The sequence below is a fragment of the Drosophila navojoa genome, chromosome X, assembly GCF_054131105.1.
Source record: "Drosophila navojoa isolate 15081-1374.11 chromosome X, UAZ_NAV_1.0, whole genome shotgun sequence".
NCBI classification, from domain to species: Eukaryota; Metazoa; Arthropoda; class Insecta; order Diptera; family Drosophilidae; genus Drosophila; species Drosophila navojoa.
In genome coordinates, this window is record NC_142895.1 from 11,252,501 (window position 1) to 11,275,330 (window position 22,830).

Consider the following 22,830-nt stretch of genomic DNA (forward strand, 5'->3'; position numbering starts at 1 on the left):
CAGCCGTCGCTGCTGACATTTAGCTAGAACAATAATGGCCATTAAAATGCTTAATTATATATTCGCAAACGTAGCTGATTTTTTGAAGCCTCCCAAAACGAGTCGCCGTCTGTGTCTCAGTTCCCCTGCCCCCACACCCCGCTTCACACTCCCCCAAGTCATGCTGACGCGGCGGCTATGCCGAGTGCTTTTTGGCAGGACTCGGCTGGCTCAATATACATATGTATGCAGCGACTGTTGGAGCTGCACTTGAGCCGCTGCTGAGGTTGATTGCCTATTAGGACTCGGGCAGGATGGCAGCCTGGTGCAGTGGGAGGGACGCAGGACGCAGGACGCAGCGTGGACAACAATGCGGTTGAAGGTGTGAAAAATCAGCGCAGAGAAATCCAAACAAAGGCAACGAGACAAAAAGGAAATGCAAATTCCTTGCCTTCAATCGCAAACATCCCGAGCCCCAATGGAATCCTTTCTCAGCTGGGCTACATTTTTTGTTGTTGTTGTTTTGTTTTGTGTTTTGCCAACACAACACCTCGCTTCAGCAGGATGTAATTAGTTCGTTAATTCATTAAGCGCAATGAATGCGAACGGCATCAAATTACCTGGCCGCGTCTTCAGCTCAACTGAGCTCAACTCAGCTCAGCTCTGTTCTATTCTGTTCCATCTGGATGACTCACTCACCTGTATGCGATCCTCTGGTAGTTCCGTTTTCAGCGAGAGCATCTCGCGGGCATAGACGTCGGGATAATGGGCCTCCTTGAATGCTTCCTCCAGCTTCTCTAGCTGGTAGCTGGTGAATATGGTGCGGCTGTGCCGACGCTTCTTCTTCTTCTTTTTGCCATTGGGCCCCAGGACCCCGGGACCGACACCGAAGCCATTTAAGCCATCCATGCCAAAGTCCTTGGCCGCCAACGAACCTGCAATGAGCAATTTAGTATTCATCGTATATCAATTTCAAGTTCAACTTTCAACTTTCAATTTAATTATCGATTCAATGTCAATCGGTTTTTGTTTAGCTATCCAACTGTTTTTTTTTTTACTCGTAAGCTCTACTTGTATTTTACATTTAATTCAATTTCAATACAATTTGATTTTCAATTTCAATCTCTTTTAGCTGTCTTCTATTCTTCAACTGTATAAATTAAGCGTTCAATTATATTCTAAATTCACTTCAATTTGTATTGTTTATTGTAGTTGAACTGTTGCTCTCTCTCTCTCTCTTCTTCTCTCTCTCTCTTTCTCTCTCTCTCTCTCTCTCTCTCTCTCTCTCTCTCTCTCTCTCTCTGTCTTTGAATGCTTTTATAATTATCAATTAGCAAACCCATTTATAGTTTCAATTTCCAGTTCAATCCCTCTCTCTCCCTCTCTCTACATATGTCTATCTTAAAATAAGCTATGCTCTTTTCCCTCTCATTCTGTTTTCCGCTCCATTTCTCCCTCTCCCATATTCAAAGCTCAACTTTTGCTTTCATTCAACTTTCCGCTTAGTTTCAATTCCCATTCAACTTTAGCTCTTCTCCGCTCTTTCGCCTTCCCTCTCGCTCTGCCCGTTTCCTTGTCAGAATTGGTTCACAGCCTTTTCTTTCACTATTTTTTTAAGTGCTGCTCCCATGACCTACACACTGAAATATTCCTCCCACACAGGGACGAGGGAGGGGGCAGAGTTAGGTAGGACTGGCTGCCCCTATTTGAGGCGTCGCTGGAGCGCGACTTTGAGTGCTTCTGCCTTCAGTAGTTTAGTTTGAATTGAATTTGTATCTCTTTTGTTGTTCTTGCCACAGACGGTGCTAACTGCTGGCTGGCTGGCTGGCTGACTGGCTGACTGGCTGACTGGCTGACAATGTTATTTTAAATATTTAATAATTGTATCTAGTTTCGCACTTCCTTCGAAGCAGCCTTCAAGGAAGACGCCACTTGACATCGTCGTGACCCTCGCAGCGCTGGGGGAAAGTGAAAGCGGCTGCCGAGGATGACAATCATAATGATGATGATGATGAGCATGATGAGCATGATGATGAGCGCGTTGACAGGCACTCTTCACTGCCTGAAGGGGATCTTGTCTAGCCGCCGATCAGCGCCACTTGCCGCGAGCCTGCGAGGCAAGCAAATTTTGTGGCTGCCTTTCAATAGGCAAATCGATGAGGATTGAAGCACCCGGAAAAAAACACAAACACACACACACGCACACACACGCACACTCACGCGGATAGAGAGCGCCAGACAAAGGCTAAAATCCAATAGCAAATAGAGCTGGTTTTTATTTTATATATGTATATAGTATGTATATATATATACTCATTTTTTTTAGGAAAGTAAAACAACAAAAAGCGACCAGCAGGGGCATGAAAAAGACGCTGAAAACATGCAGCAAACTCATGTGTGCGCGCTCTACTCCAAAACCAATTCGCATTGAAATTCGATATGAAAAATTAAGTAGAAGCATATTTATGTAGTCGATTGTTGTTGTTGTTGTCGCTGTCGAGTTGTTCAAGTGAAGCGCTGACGTGTATCCTTCTCACAAACATACCCATACACATATATGTATATGTATATAGCAGTTGTTGTTGTTTTTTGTTTCCACTAAAGATGCGTGAATGATCGTGAGTGCAGCGCAGTGAAGTGGAATCGCAGTGTAATGAATGCGATTTGTGGCATCTTGAATTACAGACGAAATGCGGCAAAGGCAATTGCCCCAAAATCTTATACACACGATAAACAGACAATATCCGCATTGAATACGTTCAATTTGTGTGCCGAACCTTTCAATTCGTTTCTAATTCGCATTAACTTCAGTTCTTGATGCCCATAATTGCTGTTCATATAATAGCCTCGTATCATATTTAACACTATTTACAACGTCGATTTAAATTCTGTTCCATTTGTTTTTTTTTTTTTTTTCATTTTTTATCAGTAATTTGTTCAATATTGACTTTCAATCTGCTTGCTGTATGCCCTATTTATTCAATATATTTTTAGAAGTTTTCAATAATATTTAATAATTTAATAATATTTTAATATTGTGTAACTTTCATAATTTTATTCATTGTAATTAACAAAAAAAAAAAAAAAAAAAAGTCATGGAGATGGCTTCAACTTGTTTTCCATGCCTATGCAATATTGAACAGAAAGAATATTGCTTGCAATAAAATGACTACATTAAGAATACATTCAATTATACCTCAATAAAAGAGTTGTCTGACCATTAGCATATGATATATGTACATTCAATTTCAGTCAATATCCTTTTCAATATTGAACTGCAATCTATAAATCTAATCTTCAATGTTGTTCATTCAATATATTTTCCAAATTTCTAACACTCTCACAGTCAACGCAAGGTATTTATATTAGTTAAACGTCATCGATTCAACTTGTTTTCAATTTTTATTCAATATTGAAAGGCCAACAATTGACACTGATTGTATATGTTCTCTAGCATATGTTTTCTCATATGTCAAGTAATACATCAACTTTCACTTTCAATGTCAATATTCAACTTCAATTTCAATTTCAATCCACCAGCCATTCAATCAATCTAGTAAATAACTAATTCAATGCATTATCCAATTAAATTTCTTGTCAATCAGCAATTGGCCAAAAATTATGATTAGATCTATGGCTATACTAGCTGCGACTGTGTTTTGTGTTCAATGCGTATTCAATTAGTGTTATAAATATTGTAACGCGCTCGCTGACGCTAATCAACACTATGTTTGTGTGTTGCATAAATCTAATTATGCAATTATGCTGATGAGCAAAATGTGCGAAATTAGTTAGTTAGACGCGCACAAAAGTAGGCAACATTAAATTCGCTTGCTCTCTGCTTACACTTGAGCCCAGCGCACTTTTAATGAGCACACGCACACACAGAAGCCACACACACACTCATGCATGCATGCACGTATATGTAGCCGGCTTTATTATTGAAAGTTTTGCCAACATAAAAGTCGAGGCGGGCCAATGCCACACACACAGAGGGAGGGAGAGGGAGAGGCAGCACCAACACATAGCGACCCTAACACACTCACACGCACATGCATCACAACATATTAGCAATTAAAATTTTCTTAGTTAATTACTTTAAGCAGACGACGACACGAAAATTCCACAGCGAAAATTGTTGCAGCAAATGAAAGGCGACAGCGACCCGAAAGAGACAGAGACAAAGAGAGAGAGAGAGAGAGAGAGAGAGAGAGAGAAGAGCGGTAGGTGTGTAGCAAGGGCGACTGGTACGTGCCACGCCCTGCAGCATGAAGTGAATTTTATGAAATTTATGCGCATTTCACTAGAAAATTTAATTAGGAAATCTAATTTGCTCAAAAGCGCATAAAAAATGTCACCCAGCGTGGAAATAGCTGCTGCCGTTTCCTGCTGGCTGCCGACTCCTGTCAGCCGACTCCTGCCAGCTGCTGCTTGGCCGCCATTTTGGTTCACTCAGCTAGCCGCAGTGTCTATGCGAGAGTGTGTGCGTTTATTGTCTGTGTGCGTGGGAGAGAGCAGCACAGAGAACGAGAGAGGAAGAGAGGGCGAGAGGGCGAGAGGGAGAGAGCTGTGGGAGTGGGGCAGAGACATGCATCAAGTAACCAACAAAATGACTAATTCGTGGCTCATGTGTGAGTTGACGCGCTCACTGTGTGTGTGTGTGTATGTGTGTGTGTGTGTCGCATAAACAGTTGCAAGGCAAAATACGCTAATAAAGTGGCTGAGCAGCAGCAGCAGCAGCAGCAGCAGCCGTGGCAGCGCTGTCGCCAAGCGAGGGGGGGGAGTGTTTGCAATTTGCATTAGCGTCAAAGTGGCTGCGTTTCTATGCATGTGAGTGTGTGAGTGTATGCGACAGTGTGAGTGTGCTGCCTAGCTAGCCATCCTGCTCACACTCACACTCAGCGACGGCGGCATTGGCATTTGTTGACTTTTTGCCAGCTCTTTTTTATTTGTACTAATTAGAAATTAAATTCAATTATTTGCTTGAGAAATCAAATAAAAAATATACAGAAAATAATATAGGGCAACACTGAAGCAGAAGGAGAGGGTGCCAGAGCGGGAGGGAGAGCTTACAGAAATATTCACAGCGTAATTAAAACGGAACTTGAGATTTGTGTTCGGTGCGAGAAGTAAAAGTTGGAGGGAATTCTCACAACATATATATTTCCTATGAAGAACATCGGAAGATAGAGAAAACGGATGTGAAATGAAAAATACATATATATATGCATATAACTGTACATTAGTTGGATTCTGATGGGATGGGAAATTCGTAGGGAAGTAGTTTAAGTAACATTTGCTTGATTAGAGATAAAGAGAGAAGGTGTGAATGCGAAGGAGGTGGAAAAAGATAGAGCGATAGAGGAAGAAACAGAGCGGAGGAATGAAAGAGCGAGAGAGATAGAGAGAGAGAGAAGGGAGAGTCAGGTAGAGAGAGAAATGAGTAAGAGGTAGCGAAATTGAGAGAGATAGAGAAAGAAATAGGCAGAGAGAGAGAGAGAGAGAGAGAGAGAGAGAGACAAGGGAGAGTCAGGTAGAGAGAGAAATGAGTAAGAGGTAGCGAAATTGAGAGAGATAGAGAAAGAGAGAGGCAGAAAGGGAGAAAGAGAAAGATAGAAATAGAGAATACCAGGATGAGAAAGAGAGAAAGGTAGAGACAGCGAATAGCAGGATAAGAATGAGAGAAGAGTAAAGGGAAGGAGAGGGAGACACAGAGAGATTAAGATAAAAGAGATATATTGAGAGAATCTGACAGAGAAATGGATTGAGAGTTAGACAGAACGAGTGAGAAAGAGACAGATGATGGAAATTGAATTCTAAGTACTAAGCCAAACACTTACTCTGCTCATAGTAATACAGTAATACAACAATCTTCTTATTGACTTTGCATTATGTTGCATCTACCCAAAGAATCTATTTATTCCCTATATAATATTCGATTCAATGAGATATGCCCAGCTGAGACCCTGAGATAACTCTTGTCTCTATAGCATAATCAAATAAGGTTCAGCTCGTATGCTAGCCTAATCCCATCCAACTCATACCATCTATGTATACTCTCCTCATCGAACATTGCGCAACCCGAAAATAAGCCCAAAATATAATCTATATGCATAAATTCTGTTGTCTGACGTCATTTTCTCATTTTCTCAATTGCCAGGCAGAGCTTCGCTGCCCACTTACAGCCTGAACTTGTTCTCTCTCTCTCTCTCCCTCCCTATCTCCCTCCCTCCCTCCCTTCTGCCTCTTCCGTCTGCTCTGCTTGGGTGTTCGTCGTAATTTGCGCACTCAATGGAAAATTGTTAATTAGATTCCTTGCTTGCCGTGTGACTTTGTCTTCTTCACCACGTCGTCGGCGTCGGCATCGTTGTCGGCCATTGTTATGCTCACCCCCTACCGCCCTCTCTCTCTCTCTCTCTGTTCGTCTCTCTGGCTGTGCTTTGACCCCTCACTCCATCATATTCAAAGTCCTTTGCCGTCCCGCTTTGGCGCATGCCCCACGGCTGAAGCGTTATAGCCGTTGCCTTTGTGTCAAAGTTGGTTAACGTGATTGCTGTTGGCCCTTTGCCTCGCACCCCCTCTCTCTGCACGCCCCATAGCTACGGCTCCCCGCCTCAACTACCAATTGTTTTAAACCACCTTTCCGCTTCAACGACTCAACGCGAACCCAACGAACTTTAAGTGCAAAGCATTTTACAGCAGCGAGGGGCCAAGAGGGGAGCGCAATTTTTGCACTAAACTTTTTGCTCTTTCACTTTTTACTAACACCATGTGTGTGTGTGTGTGTGTCGTGTGTGTGTATGTGTGTGTCGTGTGCGCTCAGGTTTCGGTTTAGTGAAATCTCCTCAAACGGTAACGAGTGCAGGAAATAACACGGATACGGGCAACGAAACATCTGAACATCCGGACATGAAGCACAGCACACACACACACACACACACCAGTGTGGGCGGTATGGGCGTGGCAATTGGTTAGTGCACATGCTAAGCGCTGCCAACTCAAATGGGCCATTAGCTGAACAGCCAAATAAGCCATCAAAGGCAATTGATTCATTAACACACTCAGTTGCTCAATTTGAACACAATTACGAATGTATTTGTAACTAATTCATTTACTTAAGTGAATCAGCTGGATGTCTCAGCGTTTCTTTTTTTGAATGGGCCACAAAGTGAGCTGATAACAGAAAGAGAGGGATTGAAAGAGAGAGAGAGAGAGAGAGAGCGAGAGAGAGAAAGAGAGAGAGAGAGAGAGAGCGAGAGAGAGAAAGAGAGAGAGAGACAGGGAATGTGCCTGAGGAAGTTGCGAATGAAGTCAAACTGGAATCAAAAACATAACTTGAAGATGAGTCCGGCTTAGATGAGCGACTGCTGAAGACGTAGGGGTCTAATTGGGTCAGAGCCGGACTAGCGATTATCCGGAATAGTCACAAGTGGATGCTACCTAGTACTAAACTTGGACAGCGAGATGAATACATAGATATATGGATAGAGAGACGGGCAGAACGACGAACGGCGGAATAACAGACGAATGGATAGACGGGCGGACGGATAGGTGAATGGACGGACGGACAGACGAAATGACGCGTGGACGGACAGACAGGCCAATAGACGGGTGGACGGACAAACAGACGGATAGACGGGTAGACAGACGGATAGACGGATGGACAGACGGGTAGATTGACGGACAGACGGACAGACGGATAGAGGGGTAGACAGACGCATAGACGGACGAACAGACGGACAGACGGATAGAGGAGTAGACAGACGCATAGACGGACGGACAGACGGACAGACGGATAGAGGGGTAGACAGACGCATAGACGGACGGACAGACGCATAGACGGACGGACAGACGAGTAGACTGACGGATAAATGGATGGACAGGCGGATAGACGGGTAGACAGACGGACGGACAGACGGATAAACGGACGGACAGACGGATAAACGGATAGACGGACGGGCAGAGGAATGGACTAACAGATGTGTAGACGGGCGGACAGACGGGCGTCCCGCCTGATATACGGACGAACGAACAGATAAACAGACAGAGACACGGATCGCGGAGAAATGGGAGCCTGGATGAAGAAATGGGTGGATAGAAGGACGAAAATACAGACGCAAAGGTGGACGTAGTGACGCACTGTTTGACGGATGCCCAGATGGACCAAGCAAAAGATGGGGCGTACATGCATGCGAACGGATATAAAGACGAACATTCAGATAGACTGACGAACAAACAGACAGAGGACGCATCAAACGAACGGCAGGGAAGATATACGAACAGATGGACAGCATGAAACGACGATCCGTGTCAACTCAGCTCATTGTCCCAAACTAGAATGAATAAATACTCCAATTGGGATCAACTAATACAAATAATACAAGTAAATAGCCAACAACTGCAGCCCCTCCACAGGTTGACAGCCAACAGAGGAAGATGAACAAGACAGAGGAGGAGGAAGAAGAGGAGGAGGAGGAAGTTGTCAACACGTTTACCCCTTTCCCCACTGGCGACGCTCATAAGCAATGCAAAGATTCACTCAACTGGTGTGCGATGCGAAATGCGATTGGTTCCACATGTGCCAAGCGTATGTGAGTGTGCATGTGTGTATGTATGTGTGTGTGTGTTGCATGTGTTTGTTTCAATTAAGCGCAAAGCAGAGGCCGTGGGCTGCCAGCTCCGCAAATGCATTCGCCATGGCCAGCAAATAAAACTTAGACACGCTCCAAGGCTGCACAGGGTTGAGCAGCCCGGCGAGGCAAGGGTTACAGCCAGCCGCGCGGAAGGCAGAGGGCAGACGGAGGGGGGCTGCACAAAAAAAATGCCAATTAAAATCTTAGCCGGGACAAGTGCATCATCATCAGGCAAGACAAGACAGGACGAGGCCGACAAAAGAGTGCAGAAGAGATGGAGCGTGGCGCAATGCATTCTCTCTAAGTACCCACTCTCTCTGTCTCTCTCTAGCTGGTTGCTGCCTAAGCCGAGTGAGGAGCAGAGACACAAGGGAAATTGCCCCACTTGACGCCTTTGTGTAGAGCTCGTCTTGCTATCCGCTCGCAAATGGCTCAAAAGTGGCTGCTTTTCTTCCTCTTCTGCTGCTACTTCGTCTTCTTCTTCTTCTTCTCGCTGTTGTTGTTGTTGTTGTTGTTGTTGCAAGTGAAGAATGCGAGCGTCAAGTGGCTGCTACTAAAATACTTAAGCAGCGCACTTCTGGCCTGCATAAAACAAAAACAACAAAACAGTGTGGGAAGAGCGGTATATAAAGCAAATGGAAAACAAAACAGAATTGCCAAGAATGCGCTGGCAAGTGGCAAAGTTCGTGCTAACCAGAGATTAGAGATTAGAGCCAAGTGCGCGAGGCAACACAAAATGGCAATTAACCGGGCCCAGGGAGCAACAGCAACAGCTAGTTGAGTTGGAACTGGCCCTAGACAGAGGAGAGCTGTAAAGCAGGCAACTGAAAGCTAATCAAAGCTCCACGATAAGCGATATTTGGGCTAAAGTTATCGATAGCTATAAATAGTTAATGTCTTGAGTTAACGATAATTACTCTGACTCATTTTGGCATATTATGGAAATCATTAACGATTTAATCCTAAATGAAGTTCTAGTACTATCATTACTCAGCAATAGCTGTTATCGATTTATCGATATAATAATAAGCTTTCATTTCACATTTGATTGCCTTTAGCTAAATTGAATTATAAAACATGACAGATTACTGTTTGCTATCAATATTTGTTATCGATTAATATCGGTTATAATAATACTGCTGTTACGCTATTGCTTTTTAATATTAACTTTTATTATCGATACACTACTAAGTCCATAGCTTGAACAAATTATCATAAAATCGAAAATAATTGATGCTCATAAATATTTGTTATCGATAGTTATCGTTTTTACTATTGAGCTATTGATCTTATATTATTTTTTCGTTTATGACAAAAGCTATTCGCGCTGTGATTGACTCTTCTCAATATATTATTTTATCTGTACCTGTATTTCATATTGACAGGAGACTCGCAATCGCCAGTTATCGATAATCGAATGTGTATCGGAATGCGCTGCTATCAAATTGAAAAAGAACCATTGCCGCTGTGATCAGTATATTACCTCAACTTTAGATATCTTTCATATTGATTGTTGACTCTCAATCGCCATTTATCGATAATCGAATGTGTATCGGAATGCCATCAAATTGAATTGGCTGCAGATGTTCCTCTGGCCGTTCCACTTGATTGCATCTGCTCTAAGACAAACAATTCAATTTACTCACTACACTCCACTACATAGATTTGCTCGCCCGCTCTGGCAACCCTTTGCTCCAATTGGATTCTGTGTGTGCCGCTTATTGGATAAGTTTATGTGCGCCTCGCAATTTCTTTCGCTTTTGTTTTGTTTTAGGTTTTTTGTTTTTTGCTTCTCGTTTGTTTTTGGGCATGTGTGTGCCGAAAGGGTTAAAGCACACACACACACACACACACACACACGCATAAACAGGGACAGGGATGTCATGTGCTTGCGTCAAGGATGTGTGGAGGCTGTGTGCGAGATGTATGTGCGTGTAAATTGCGTATAAAAACGTATGTTGAAAATATTTATTGCCCGTTGCGAATGCAACAAAATGAAAATGAAAATGGAAATGAAAATTTCATTAGTTGACTTCAGTCACACACACGCACATACATATGTGCATGTGAGTGTTTGTTTATTCTCTCTCTCTCTCTCTCTCTCTCTGTTGTTTTTTGTTGTTGCTTGTTTTAAGCTAAATTGTTTATTTTATTAGCAATTTGGAAGATTTATGAGTTCGCCAGGAGCTCTCAACACGAAATGAAGCGCCGGAATGCCCATTAATTAGCGTGCAGCTAGACTAACACACATGTGTGTGTGTGTGTGTGTGTGTGTGTGTGAAAGAGAGAGAGAGTGAGGGAGTGATAGAACGAGTTAGCTCACGGCAGAGTGAGAGAGAGAGGGAGAGAGAGAGAGAGGGACTGGCTGCTGCCCTCTGTGGGTCAGTTCCTGTGGCAAAGCTTTGCCAGGACTCGACTCGCCTCGAGTCCGTTCATTGCCTACCTTTAGGCGCCTCCTTTAATATTTCCTAATTAGATTTGAATTCAGCTTTCGCTTACCCGTTAAACATGTTCCGGTGCCTGCGAAATTCTTCAGCTGCGGAAATCCTGCGAATGAGATGAATATAAAGGAGACTTGAAATAGTCGTACATGAAGGAGTTATTAAAGCCAAGTGAAGCTACTACTATATATGCATTTGTTATCGATAACTTGCCATAAGTTTAGTTATCGATGTAATTAATATGTTTATATAATAATAATAATAAATCTAAGCAATAACATAATGATGATATATCGATAGTTATCACTAGACACTATCGATATAATATGTGTTGTTTTAGAATCAATAAAAATGTATTGAAGGGAACTAAAGAAAATGCTAAATCTATAAAATGTTTACATACATGGATCTTATGAGTTTGTTATCGATAGTATATCGATACATTAATATTGACATACTCTCTTTGAATTATTTTAAATAATATAGTTGCTTGAGTACGCAACAATAACTGTAGATAGTATCATATCTTAGCTCGGAATTTGTTCTCGATAATATATCGATACACGGTTACCGATAAATAAATAAATTAATAAATAATACTTGGTGTAGTACACATCAATTTCTTCACATAGTATCACATTCACGTTCATCGAACTGATGTCGATCTTATTTATCGATTATACATATATTTAAAATCCCCTAATTGTCATTTACAAAATTTTTAACTCTATACTATATAATCATGAGATTTCATTGAATATTTTAATTGAATTGCGAACAGAGTATTCCGCAGTCAGTTGATTTCGTTTGCTTTGCTTTTGCCATATGAGACGGTCGTCGCATTTATTAGCCTTATACAAGCGGTCGGCTCCAACGATCTGACCCTGACCGCGCCTCATCTTGTGCCCCACCAGGCTCGGAGCAGAATCAGCTCGAGCTCAACTCGCAATGCTATGGCGTTCGGACAGCCGGCAGAAGAGTATGGGGGGGGGTAGGTGGGTCGGAGCGAGGGTCGAGGGATCGCTCCTCGGAGTGACATATCAAAGCAAAATCAAATTTGACAGACAACCGCGCTAATTTCTGCTCGATGTTTCATTGTTTCAAGGCGTTCATCGGCTGTTCGGCCGTTTGGTTGGTCCAAAAGGGGTTGCAGAGAACAAACGGCACTCGGGGGGGAGGCACTTCGGTAGGGCTAGGGGAGAAGGGGCTGCAGCACGAACTATGCTATGCGAACCGCAAATACCCTCGACATGTAAATATTTATTGTACCTTATAGTATATGCATGAGCCGTATACGTGCCAGAGAGTCATATGATATCGTAGTTGTTGGGAATTTCTGGGCATTGTTGGAATTTCATAGCTATAGTATTTCAAAATACAAACAGTGCCCTGAACTTTGATTAGTGTAATAGGAAATCTTTAGAATGTAAATACTCTCTACATGCGTGAGCTCTATGCTCGAACGATCAGATATGATACGATATGATAGAACAGTTCAATCAAGTCTTTATAGAGAGGAAGATTGAAAAATCGAAAAAGCAAAACTAGTGAGAGAGTGAGAGATAGGGAGAGAGAGAGAGATAGGGAGTGAGAAAGAGAGAGAGAGAGAAATGAGTATAAACTAGATTACCTTGCAGAGAGAGAGAGAGAGAGAGAGAATGAGTATAAACTAGATTATCTTTCAGAGAGAGAGAGAGAGAGATAGACAGATAAAGAGTATAAACTAGATTATCTTACAGACAGAGAGAGAGAGAGAGAGAGAGAGAGAGAGAGAGAGAGAGAGAGAGAGAAAGAGTAGAAACTAGATTAGCTGTCCTATAACTGATGATAGAGCTGATGGATTATAAATTTACAATGGAATCCGGCGACGCCTAAGAGATCGTCTTTATACCCGGAAGACACTATAACCATATAAGTTTGCTCATACAAGTATATCTGGAGATCAAATCTGGAGATCAGCGGATTAGAATTTTCGTCGCAATAGCCCAACGGACGCTATAAGCGTAGTCTTTATAACCTACGACTCTACTGTATGTATATATACGAACTGCAGCATATGCTTTATAGGTTTACTTGTTATCGACATTACATTATGCCTAAGAAATTGGTAAAGCTCATTGTTAGAGCATGAAATGCTGCAAGCACAATAAGCGAGAGGGACAGAGGGAGAGAGAGGGAGAGAGAGAGGGAGAGGGAGGGAGAGTTCAGCTGAAGCAATACACAAGAGTGTATGCATGTATGTGCGCATATATGTATGCTTGTGTGTGTGTGTAAGCCCTACGGCAGGCGAGCGGCGAGTGAAGCGGAGGATGTCAACAATCAGCACACATCAAACTGGAACTGGAACTACATTTATTAGCTTTCGCCTCGTTACCAGACTCCTCTCAGCTCCCTTCCAGTGCCTTGGCCACCCCCTTGGCCATGCCCCCTTTGCCCCGCTTGCCGCTCGCCGCTTAGTAACCGCTGTGGCATGTCAACGGCAATCAGCAGCCGCTGCCGCTGCCGCTTGTTGATTTACCAAGAATTTTGAAATTGTGAAATTCGATATTGCGCGAAATTCTGTATGCTGTAAGGAATTGTGAGTGCATGTGTGTGTGTGTGTGTGTGTGTGTGAGTTGAATGTGTAAATGTGAGAGCGCACAGCTCTATAGAAATGCAAGTGACGAAGTATTTATAAACTGATTAAGGCTAAACAATAGCTGATATGGGTCGACACGAGGCGAGCCGAGCCGAGCAACGACGCGCTGCTTGGGCCCTCTTAGCTGAGACTCGAGCAAATTTACAGCTAAACTTGCAACAGAGACACACACAAAAAACAAAACCCCACACACACACACACACACACACACACACGCTCGCATTTGTACATATTTCTAATCGCGACCACACAAAGCGCGCTGCCACGCCCCCTCGCAGCACGGCCTGCCGCTGCTCCAAAGTGGAGCCGAAACAAAAAGTCGCATCGTGAGCTCTCAGCGCACAGCAAAGTAGCTCTTGCTCTGCGTGTGTGTGTGTGTGTGTGTGTATTTGTATTGCGGGTCAAGTGTACAACAGCTGTGCATTGCCTGGTACAGGTTTCAATTGCCCAACACGAATGCATTCGTCGTAGATCTGACTAATTTCAAGATATTTTTCGCACGCAAAAGTTGTGCGAATAAAAATGTGAATAAAAATGTGAATAATAATGTGAATATAATGTGCATCCACATCAAGTCATTCATATACCTACGAGTCATGCTCAATATAAACTATAAAAATAGTTATTCATTAAATAAGAATGTGAATATTATGTGAATACATTCAAATATAATGAATACATTCACTTGATTCACTAAACTTGTATAAAATGAAAAAATATTTCATATACATCCGAGTATTCATTTGAATATATTTGAATACCAAAGTCAGCAAATTGTAATGCAATGTGAATAAATGTGAATATAATGAATACATTGACAATGATTCAATATTTAAAGCTAATATTCTCAAAATCTTTTAGACTGCACCAATAAAAATATGAATAGAATGTACCCTACAATGAATACACTCATACAAGCATTCACTCTTATGCAATGAATACATTTTACTGAAGTACTCGATTGATTCTTATAGTTTTTAGTATATGAATCTACTGAATCAAATGGACTGAGTCCATTCATAAACGATACCTTTCTTTACATTCACTGTGAAATCCAAATGTGAATAGCCAAGTGCTGTCTAGCGAATATTGACTATCAGGTGAATACACTCACACACTTACGCATTCATTCAATCAATCATGGGCGAACAGATCGAACAGGTCGGCAACTGTTTGGCCAGCGTGCTCGAATCGTTGAGTGCCCACTTCAAATGAATATTTGTTGATGAATACTCGAGTCTCAATCTGAATCTGAGTCCGAATCGGAATCTCAATGAATGTGCGCTGCATAATTAGCAGTCGTCGACATCGAGCAGTGAAAGCAGCTAAAAATAGCCAAAAAATCAAAATCAAGACAAAACAACAAAATAATAATGATGATAAAAATAAATGAATAAATAAATCGAATCAAATGATGAACGAGAAAATTGGGACTAAGCAGCGACGGGCGAGTGCTCTATGAAAAAACTAAACAGTTTGCCCGAAATAGATGTAGAATGAGCTTAAATATGATATACCACGAAGATTGGAATGGAAATCTATTTGATATATAGCTAAATAAATATTTTAATGTAGATACAGACTGAAAGATATTTTAGATATGGATAGATGCCTACAGATACTTTGGTATCGACATGGGCCATTACAGATACAATGCTAGAGATATATATACAGTTCTTGAGGAAAGGACATTTGTACAGAGCTATCTTTCTCTAGAGATACAGATACATTCGACCCGACCTCTACATATTCAGATATAATGCTATGGATATACCATATGATAATATATAGACATACCATAGAGTTAGAGTTAGAAATCACACTCTCTATAGATACAGATACAGATAGATAAATATGTATATAATATAATACATAGAGATACAAAGATACACTTACATCTGCTAGGAAATTCACTCTACATGTGCCTTTCTAATGCTTCCCGACACTCTCGATGACAAATTCACCATACCCTCGATAGTTCACGTATCCGAGGCATATTTAAATATCTGAAATGCGCTGCTATTCGATTCATGACGATTCGAAACGAGCCGCTGAAGAAGCAGAGCCAGAGCCACAGCGATTCACATGGAGGAGGCTCAAGTGCCAAATCGTGTTTATTTGCGCCAAAAAAAAAAAAATAATAATAATAATAATCATAATGAAATAAAAACAAAGCACAAAAATTACCGCCACGTTCAGCTTTAAGTATATCTGTATCTACAACAATGTATCTCTCTCTATGGAAATGTATCTACATACATATATGTATCTGAGCCAATTTGTGCATAACAGTATCTATCAGACAATGTATCTGCATCCGTATCTATATCTATATCTATATCTATATCTATATCTATATCTATATCTATATCTATATCTATATCTATATCTATATCTATATCTATATCTATATCTATATCTATATCTATATCTATATCTATATCTATATCTATATCTATATCTATATCTATATCTATATCTATATCTATATCTATATCTATATCTATATCTATATCTATATCTATATCTATATCTATATCTATATCTATATCTATATCTATATCTATATCTATATCTATATCTATATCTATATCTATATCTATATCTATATCTATATCTATATCTATATCTATATCTATATCTATATCTATATCTATATCTATAATCTATATCTATATCTATATCTATATCTATATCTATATCTATATCTATATCTATATCTATATCTATATCTATATCTATATCTATATCTATATCTATATCAATCTCTATATCTATCTCTCTCTATCCGCATCTCTTCGCTTTGCTTTTAGGCACGATCGCCTCGATGATTGCCATGTGACGTTGCAGAAAATCTAGCATATGATTACGTGCTATATATATGTATATACCAGGCACACACACACACACACACACATATTATTATTGTAATTACAATTATAATTAGTGAGATTTTGTATTTATTTGGTGAGTTTGGCTCATTTATTAAATTTAATTGCGGCTAATTTCGCTTTAATGCGAGACAAACTTAACAGCCACACACACACACACACACACCCATATACACACTCACACACACACACAGTAAATTAACCCCTCGAGTGGCACTCCGTTTCGTTTGTCAAGTTGCTTTAATTGACTTTTAAATTTACAAAAAAAAAAAAAGAAGTGAAAAGCCGAAATTCACAAAAATCAAAGCGAAACCAGATTGAGTGTGCGAATGGGCAGTGGGAGGGGGCGAGAGGGGCAGTTGGTGCTTCTAAAGTGCAACTGCAACAACAGCAGCAATTGCACTCTCGTGTCGGCGGCGTTCACACCTCAGACAATGCGACCAAGTGGCATGCAGCATGCGGCACATGCGGCAAGCCGCACAGAGGCAGCGGCAGCAGCAGCAGCAGCAGCAGCGGCAGAAGCAGGGCGTGGCAGGACAAGCGCCAGCGGGCGGGCTCGCTCGCGTTTGGGGCACTTGGCTGGACGGCTGCAGCGGGATGAGCTACAAGCTAGAGCACAGCCAGAGGGTATACTGGTTTTAACAGAGCAGATGTACATATGTATGTATGTATAGAGATATATGTATGTACATATGTATGCGAATCAATCAATCTGACATTTTAGCCTCCTCCTAATGAGTTGTGCTGCATGCAGCGTATGCTCTAGTCGAGCATACCCCATAGCTGGCACATGCTCCGTGTTGTTTCTTTCAGCAGTGCTTAAAATGTGCGTCAAAGCAAAATCAAAGCAAAGTCAAAGCAAGTTTGTCTGGCCAGGGTCTAGAGGTAGTTGGCCCCCTCTCTTTACTCTCTCTCTCTCTCTCTCTCTCTCTCTCTCTCTCTCGCTCACACTCCCTAGACCGCACACATGGCGCACGGCGCACAATTAAGAATATTTCTATCAGCCCACAAAGTGGGCCAGCGGTGCTCGAGCTGTGGCAGGGGCTGGGGCAGGGGCAGGGGCAGGGGCAGCCAGAGGCTATTAGCAAACTGTCTCAAATATCAAAGGGCAGTCGCAACACGTTGCCCGACGGACGACGGACGACGGACAAGTCGTTCATCAGCGCAGCAGCAATTAGCAAAACACATTTATCGATTACATAATTATTCAATTGTTGCAACATTGCAATATGTAAATCAAAATTGAATTCCCATCTTATGGAGAGGCGCAAGCAATTGTCCTACGTCTTGCATTCAATTCAATCAGAATTGTTTTTCGTTTTCTTTTATCTTCTTCTTTAGTTTTAAATTTCCCTAACTCAATTTATAGTTGAGAAATGAGTTCAATCAAGGTGTAAGTATGTATGTATATTACGTATGTATCTATATATATATATGTAATATATCTGCTTAACTTAAGAGCCACTCTACTTCATGTATTCTCTTGTATATACATACATATACATATAAGGAAATATGTAAATCTTTATAGAAGAAAGGGTTAAGGTTAACATAAACAGACCATTTTGGTATATACAATGTAAACTATATGATATGATCTTATATATATAGTATACAGTGTATATATTCGTTATTCTTACGTTATTCTTACGTGACCCCGTCGAGGCCCAGCAGACGGCGCTTCAAAGCCACAAAAGCTTTGCGCTATCAATTTGCAATAGCACAAGAGTGTGTATGTGTGTGTGTGTGTGTGTGTGTGTGTATTTCCACGTGTGTGTGTGTGTGTAAACACATCAAAACAACTGTCACAACAAAGCGACAAGAGCTAAAGTGAAAATTGTCAATTAAAATATTAAAAAAAGAATGAAAGAAGAAAATACATTTCGGTACGCACACATACACACACACACACAGAGAGTGTATGTATGTAGATAAATGGCTAGTGGTGTACGTTACCAATTTGGCAATTTGGCTTTTGGTTTTGCCTTGCTTCCGTCTGTCTGTGTAAAAGATCAAAGGCACTTAATGGCCCAGCTGAGTGTGACCGTTTGCCGCGAGGTCGAGCGAAAAGGAACATGGAAGCGGGGCGGAGAGAGGCGGGGTGATGCTTGTGTTGGGTGAAGGCGCCATTTGGGTGGCAGGAAATCCGTTTTGGGCTTTTGGCCCCAAACTTGACGCGACTTTAATTGACGAAAGGGGCAAATGGGAAAAATCAACAAAAGTGTAAAAAATCAACGAGACAAACAACACGCACACACACAAACACACGCACGCACACAACACGCACACACACGCACGCACACAAAGAAGAGTTGGCAAAGCAGAACGTAGCAGCAGCAGCAGCAGCGGCGACGGCGACGGCGACGGCAGCGGCAACAATATGCAAAATTAAATAAGATGACGCGAATAAAAAAGCGGCAACAATAACAGTTACCAACAGCAAAAGCTGCGCCAAAAGTTCTTTCTCACATTTATTAAACAAATTACGCGAACAGGGCACAAAGCAGAGAAAATATGCGATAAATAAATACAAATAAACACACACACAAGTATACATGTACACACATGCATGTGTGTATGTACATGCATGCACAATTAATAAACGAACCAAATAATAATAACAACAATGCATCAAGAAAAGAGAAAGCAAGCAATGCAAAAGAAATATCGTCCGGAAGTTTCTAACAAACAAAACTCGAACGTATGTAGATTGACGAAAGAAAGAGCGAGAGGAAGAGAGCGAGCGTAACTAGAAGAAGGCAGAGTGTAAAGTGTAGAGTGCAGAGTGTAGAGTGTAGAGTGTAGAGTGCAGAGTGTAGAGTGCAGAGTGTAGAGTGCTAGTGCGAGTGAGTGTGAGTGCGAGTGCGTGCGCTATTTTTGCTCGTTCAGCGTATGTGTGTGTGTGTGGGAGCAGTGCTGGAGTGCAGGCTAGCGACAAGCTGAACTTCAATTTGGCACAGTGAAACACTAACAACAACATGGTAAGTGATGACGATGACATTTCAACGCTAATTAAAATAATAATAACAATAACAACAGCATCAACCACAGCAACAATAACAGTTGGCACTTCAAGCAGCCAGATTATCTGTCTTGCATACACATGTACATCTATGTACATACATATATATGTGTGTGTATGTATGCCAGAATGTTAGTGTGTGGGAGAGTCAATCGTTGTGCGAGCTTCAGTTTGCTGTTTACTCTTGTTGTTGTTGTTGCTGCCGTTGCTGCTGATGCTGTTCTCGTTGTTGTTGTTTTTCAGCCCGTTTCGTTGCGGTAATATTGCCACTTGCTCGACTTAAGCTCGCGTTCCCTATCTCTCTCCCTCCCTCCTTCTTCCATACCTCACTCGCTCATCCGTCCACTAGTGCTTGCTGTGTTTCTTTTGTTGCTGATCCGCAGACAAAGTCGTGCCTAACAGTGAGGCAAGGCAAGCGAACTATTTGAAATAATTATTGTCAAGCTTTTCATGCAGACATTCATGCATGATTATTTTATTGCCAGTCAAATTAAACATAATAAACATAATTAACTCTAACATAATTAATAAGTAATAATAATTGTAATTTGGATTTATATTGATATAAGCTCAATTAATATATGCCTAATTTTATTTTCGTATAATTTGTGCTAAATGTTAAACTGTGAACTTTAGTGAACTTCTATGTTTGCATATACGTTAATCAATTGTTCCACTGTGACAGTGTTTGTCGCTTCTCTTTCACACACACACACATGCATGTATGTATATATAAGCAATTGCCATTGCAATTAGCAGCTCAACTTGAGTGGAGAGTTGGAGGTGGAATGAAGTGGCTCAAAAGCTGCAGCTTGAGCCGTTGTCTATGTGTGCGTGTGTGTGTGTCTGATGGGCTCGTTGATTAATTTCTTTTTTATGCAAACTAAGCGGCTCTCGTCGCCTCTTGTATAGGTGATTCTGTGTATGTGTGAGTGTGTGTGTGTGTGTGTCGTGCAGGTGACAAAACCAGTTGCCGATTATTCGATCTGTAACTGTAACAGCGTCAGCTGAGGGGGACAGTTGCGGGTGAGGGGGGGATTTCGTTTTTGGGGTGTTTCGCTTACCCTGCGCATGCAGCAGCGGGTGATGCGGTGGCATTGGCATTGCTGCTGGCAACGGCGGCGGCGGCTGTGGCGTCTGCTGCTGCTGCTGCTGTTGCGTGTGATGCTGATGTGGATGATGCGGATGGTGATGCGTATGCGTATGCGGATGCGAATGCGGATGTGAGTGCGGATGATGATGATGATGATGCACTGCAGCGGCCAGCTGATGGGGCATAAAAGCAGCGGCCACAGCTGCGTGTGCATTGAAATACGCCATGCGCGAGGCGGCTGCCATTGTTAGTTGTTGCTGTTGTTGCTGATCCCTAAAATGTTGCTGCTGCTGTTGTTGTTGTTGTTGCTGCTGCTGCTGCTGCTCCAAGGTAGCCAAGCCGCTGGCCGCTGCTGCCAAGCTGCCGCTGCTGCTGTTGTTGTAATGCGCTGCATTTGCTGCTGTTGGTCCTGATGCTGTTGTTGTTGGCGGCGTTGGCGTTTCGCGCGCGTTGTTTGTTGTTGCCGTTGTTAAATCGGTTGCCGTTTCGCATGCTGCTGTTGTAGTTTCTTTAGTGGCACTTGTTGTTGTTGTTGTTGCTGCTGCTGTAGTGGCTGTTGTTGTTGCTGCTGCCGCAACGGCCAGGCCGAGCAGCTCCTGTATGGCAAATGGCGAACGCTGCGGCATCGCGCTCGCTCTCCTTCGCTCCCTTTCCCTCGCACTGCCACGCTCTCTTCCACTCCCTCACTCTCTCTCTCTCTCTTTTAATTAGTTATTAGTAACTGCTGCGAGTTCGAATTCGAATTCGAGCTCCAAATGGCTGCTAATATGTTGTTGGTTTGCTTCGCAAAATCGAAAATTGCTTCGGCTGTTGTTGCTTTTGTTTTGTTTTGTTTTGTTCTGTTTGCTTTTAATTAAAACGGTATTTCAAAGCTTTAGCCACTCGCGCTCTCTTTGGCGCGCTGACTGTTGCTCTCTCGCTCGCTATCTCTCTCTCTGAGCTAATATGCCGGCTGCTCGTGTGTTATTTGTTCGTCTATGAGTGTGTGTGTGACTGTATGTGTGTGTGACTGTTTGTGTGTGTTTACTATCTGTAGGCCGGCAACAATAACAATCGAGTATAACTGCACTTAACACTAAAAAAATGATTGTTGGTGCTGCTGCTGTTGATGTTGTTGTTAAAGCTGTTGTTATTGCTGGCAATTCGCTCGCGGTTATCCCGCGCTGTTTTTATTATTTGTTCTTGTTTGTCGCTTGTGTCGCCTGTCGCAAAAACACACAACAAATTCGCAATAATTTCCACGTTAAACTGTTGCCTGACTTAATGTGCAGCAGGAGTTTTGTCGTCGCCATCGCCATCGTCATCGTCATCGCCGTCGCCGCCGTCGTCGTCGTTGTCGTCGTCGTCGTCGTTGTTGTCGTCGTCGTCGTCGTCGTCGCTGTCGTCTACGTCGGTGCCTGCCCCAGCTCTGGTGGTTGGGACCAACTGGCTAGAAAGTCGCTGAGCGGTCCATCCAACGGTGGCATGCAACGTGCACGGGCAACGGCAAAGGTAAAGGCAACGGCAGCGTCAACGGGATTTTTTAGCCTGACTTGATCCTTGGCAGCTACGTTGCCAACGCTGTCGCCGTCCACGCAGCGCTGCTACTGCGCTGCCCGCGTCGCCGCTGCGCAACGGTAAACCAACGCCAGCATCAGGGGCGGCGTCTGTTCACTGCCACAGCACTAGCTGTGCCGCTCGCACACATTCAGTCAGACGGCGTGCGCGTACAAACGGCAATTTCCCCTGCACAGTGATTAAGCCCAACATGGCGCATGTGCGCAACGATGTTGTGTGTGTGCGAGCAGCACAGCTGCTGTTCGCTTGTGTCTGACTAGCTGAGCCGCTCTAACGCACACAGTACTTCCAGTGTGCTGGAAAACTTCCAGTCGTTCGACCAGTTTTGTTTGTGTGCGTGCGCTGAGCTGCACTAGTATTGGTGTGCATTTGAATGTGTGTGTGTGCGTGGTGCCCATTTTGTATTGTTTGTGGTGCTGGCTGCCACTACCGCTGTCGCTGCTGCTACTGCTACTGCCGTCGCTGCGGCCCGTTAATGGGGTGGGATCAGCGGCAGCGGCAAGTTTCGGCTCGTTCAATGAAGGACGCCAATTTATAGCCAAAAAGCAAAAAATTAAAAATAAAAAATAAAATAGA

The 22,830-nt window shown here is 42.5% G+C and overlaps 1 protein-coding gene across 2 annotated transcripts in view; it reads right to left on the minus strand.

Moving 5' to 3' along the window:
• Vsx2 (Visual system homeobox 2) overlaps positions 1-22,383 on the minus strand; it is a 57,004-nt gene extending 34,621 nt beyond the window's left edge. Inside the window, exons 1-3 of one of the 2 annotated variants that reach the window (XM_089263455.1) lie at positions 20,669-22,383; positions 11,112-11,159; positions 679-914 (exon numbers count right to left, since the gene is read on the minus strand). In XM_089263455.1, coding sequence (XP_089119581.1) covers positions 679-914; positions 11,112-11,159; positions 20,669-21,323 — 939 coding nt within the window. In that variant the 5' untranslated portion in view covers positions 21,324-22,383. The remainder of the gene's footprint in view (positions 1-678; positions 915-11,111; positions 11,160-20,668) is intronic. The other variant, XM_089263454.1, reaches the window with a different exon arrangement.
• Between the last annotated feature and the right edge of the window lie 447 nt (positions 22,384-22,830).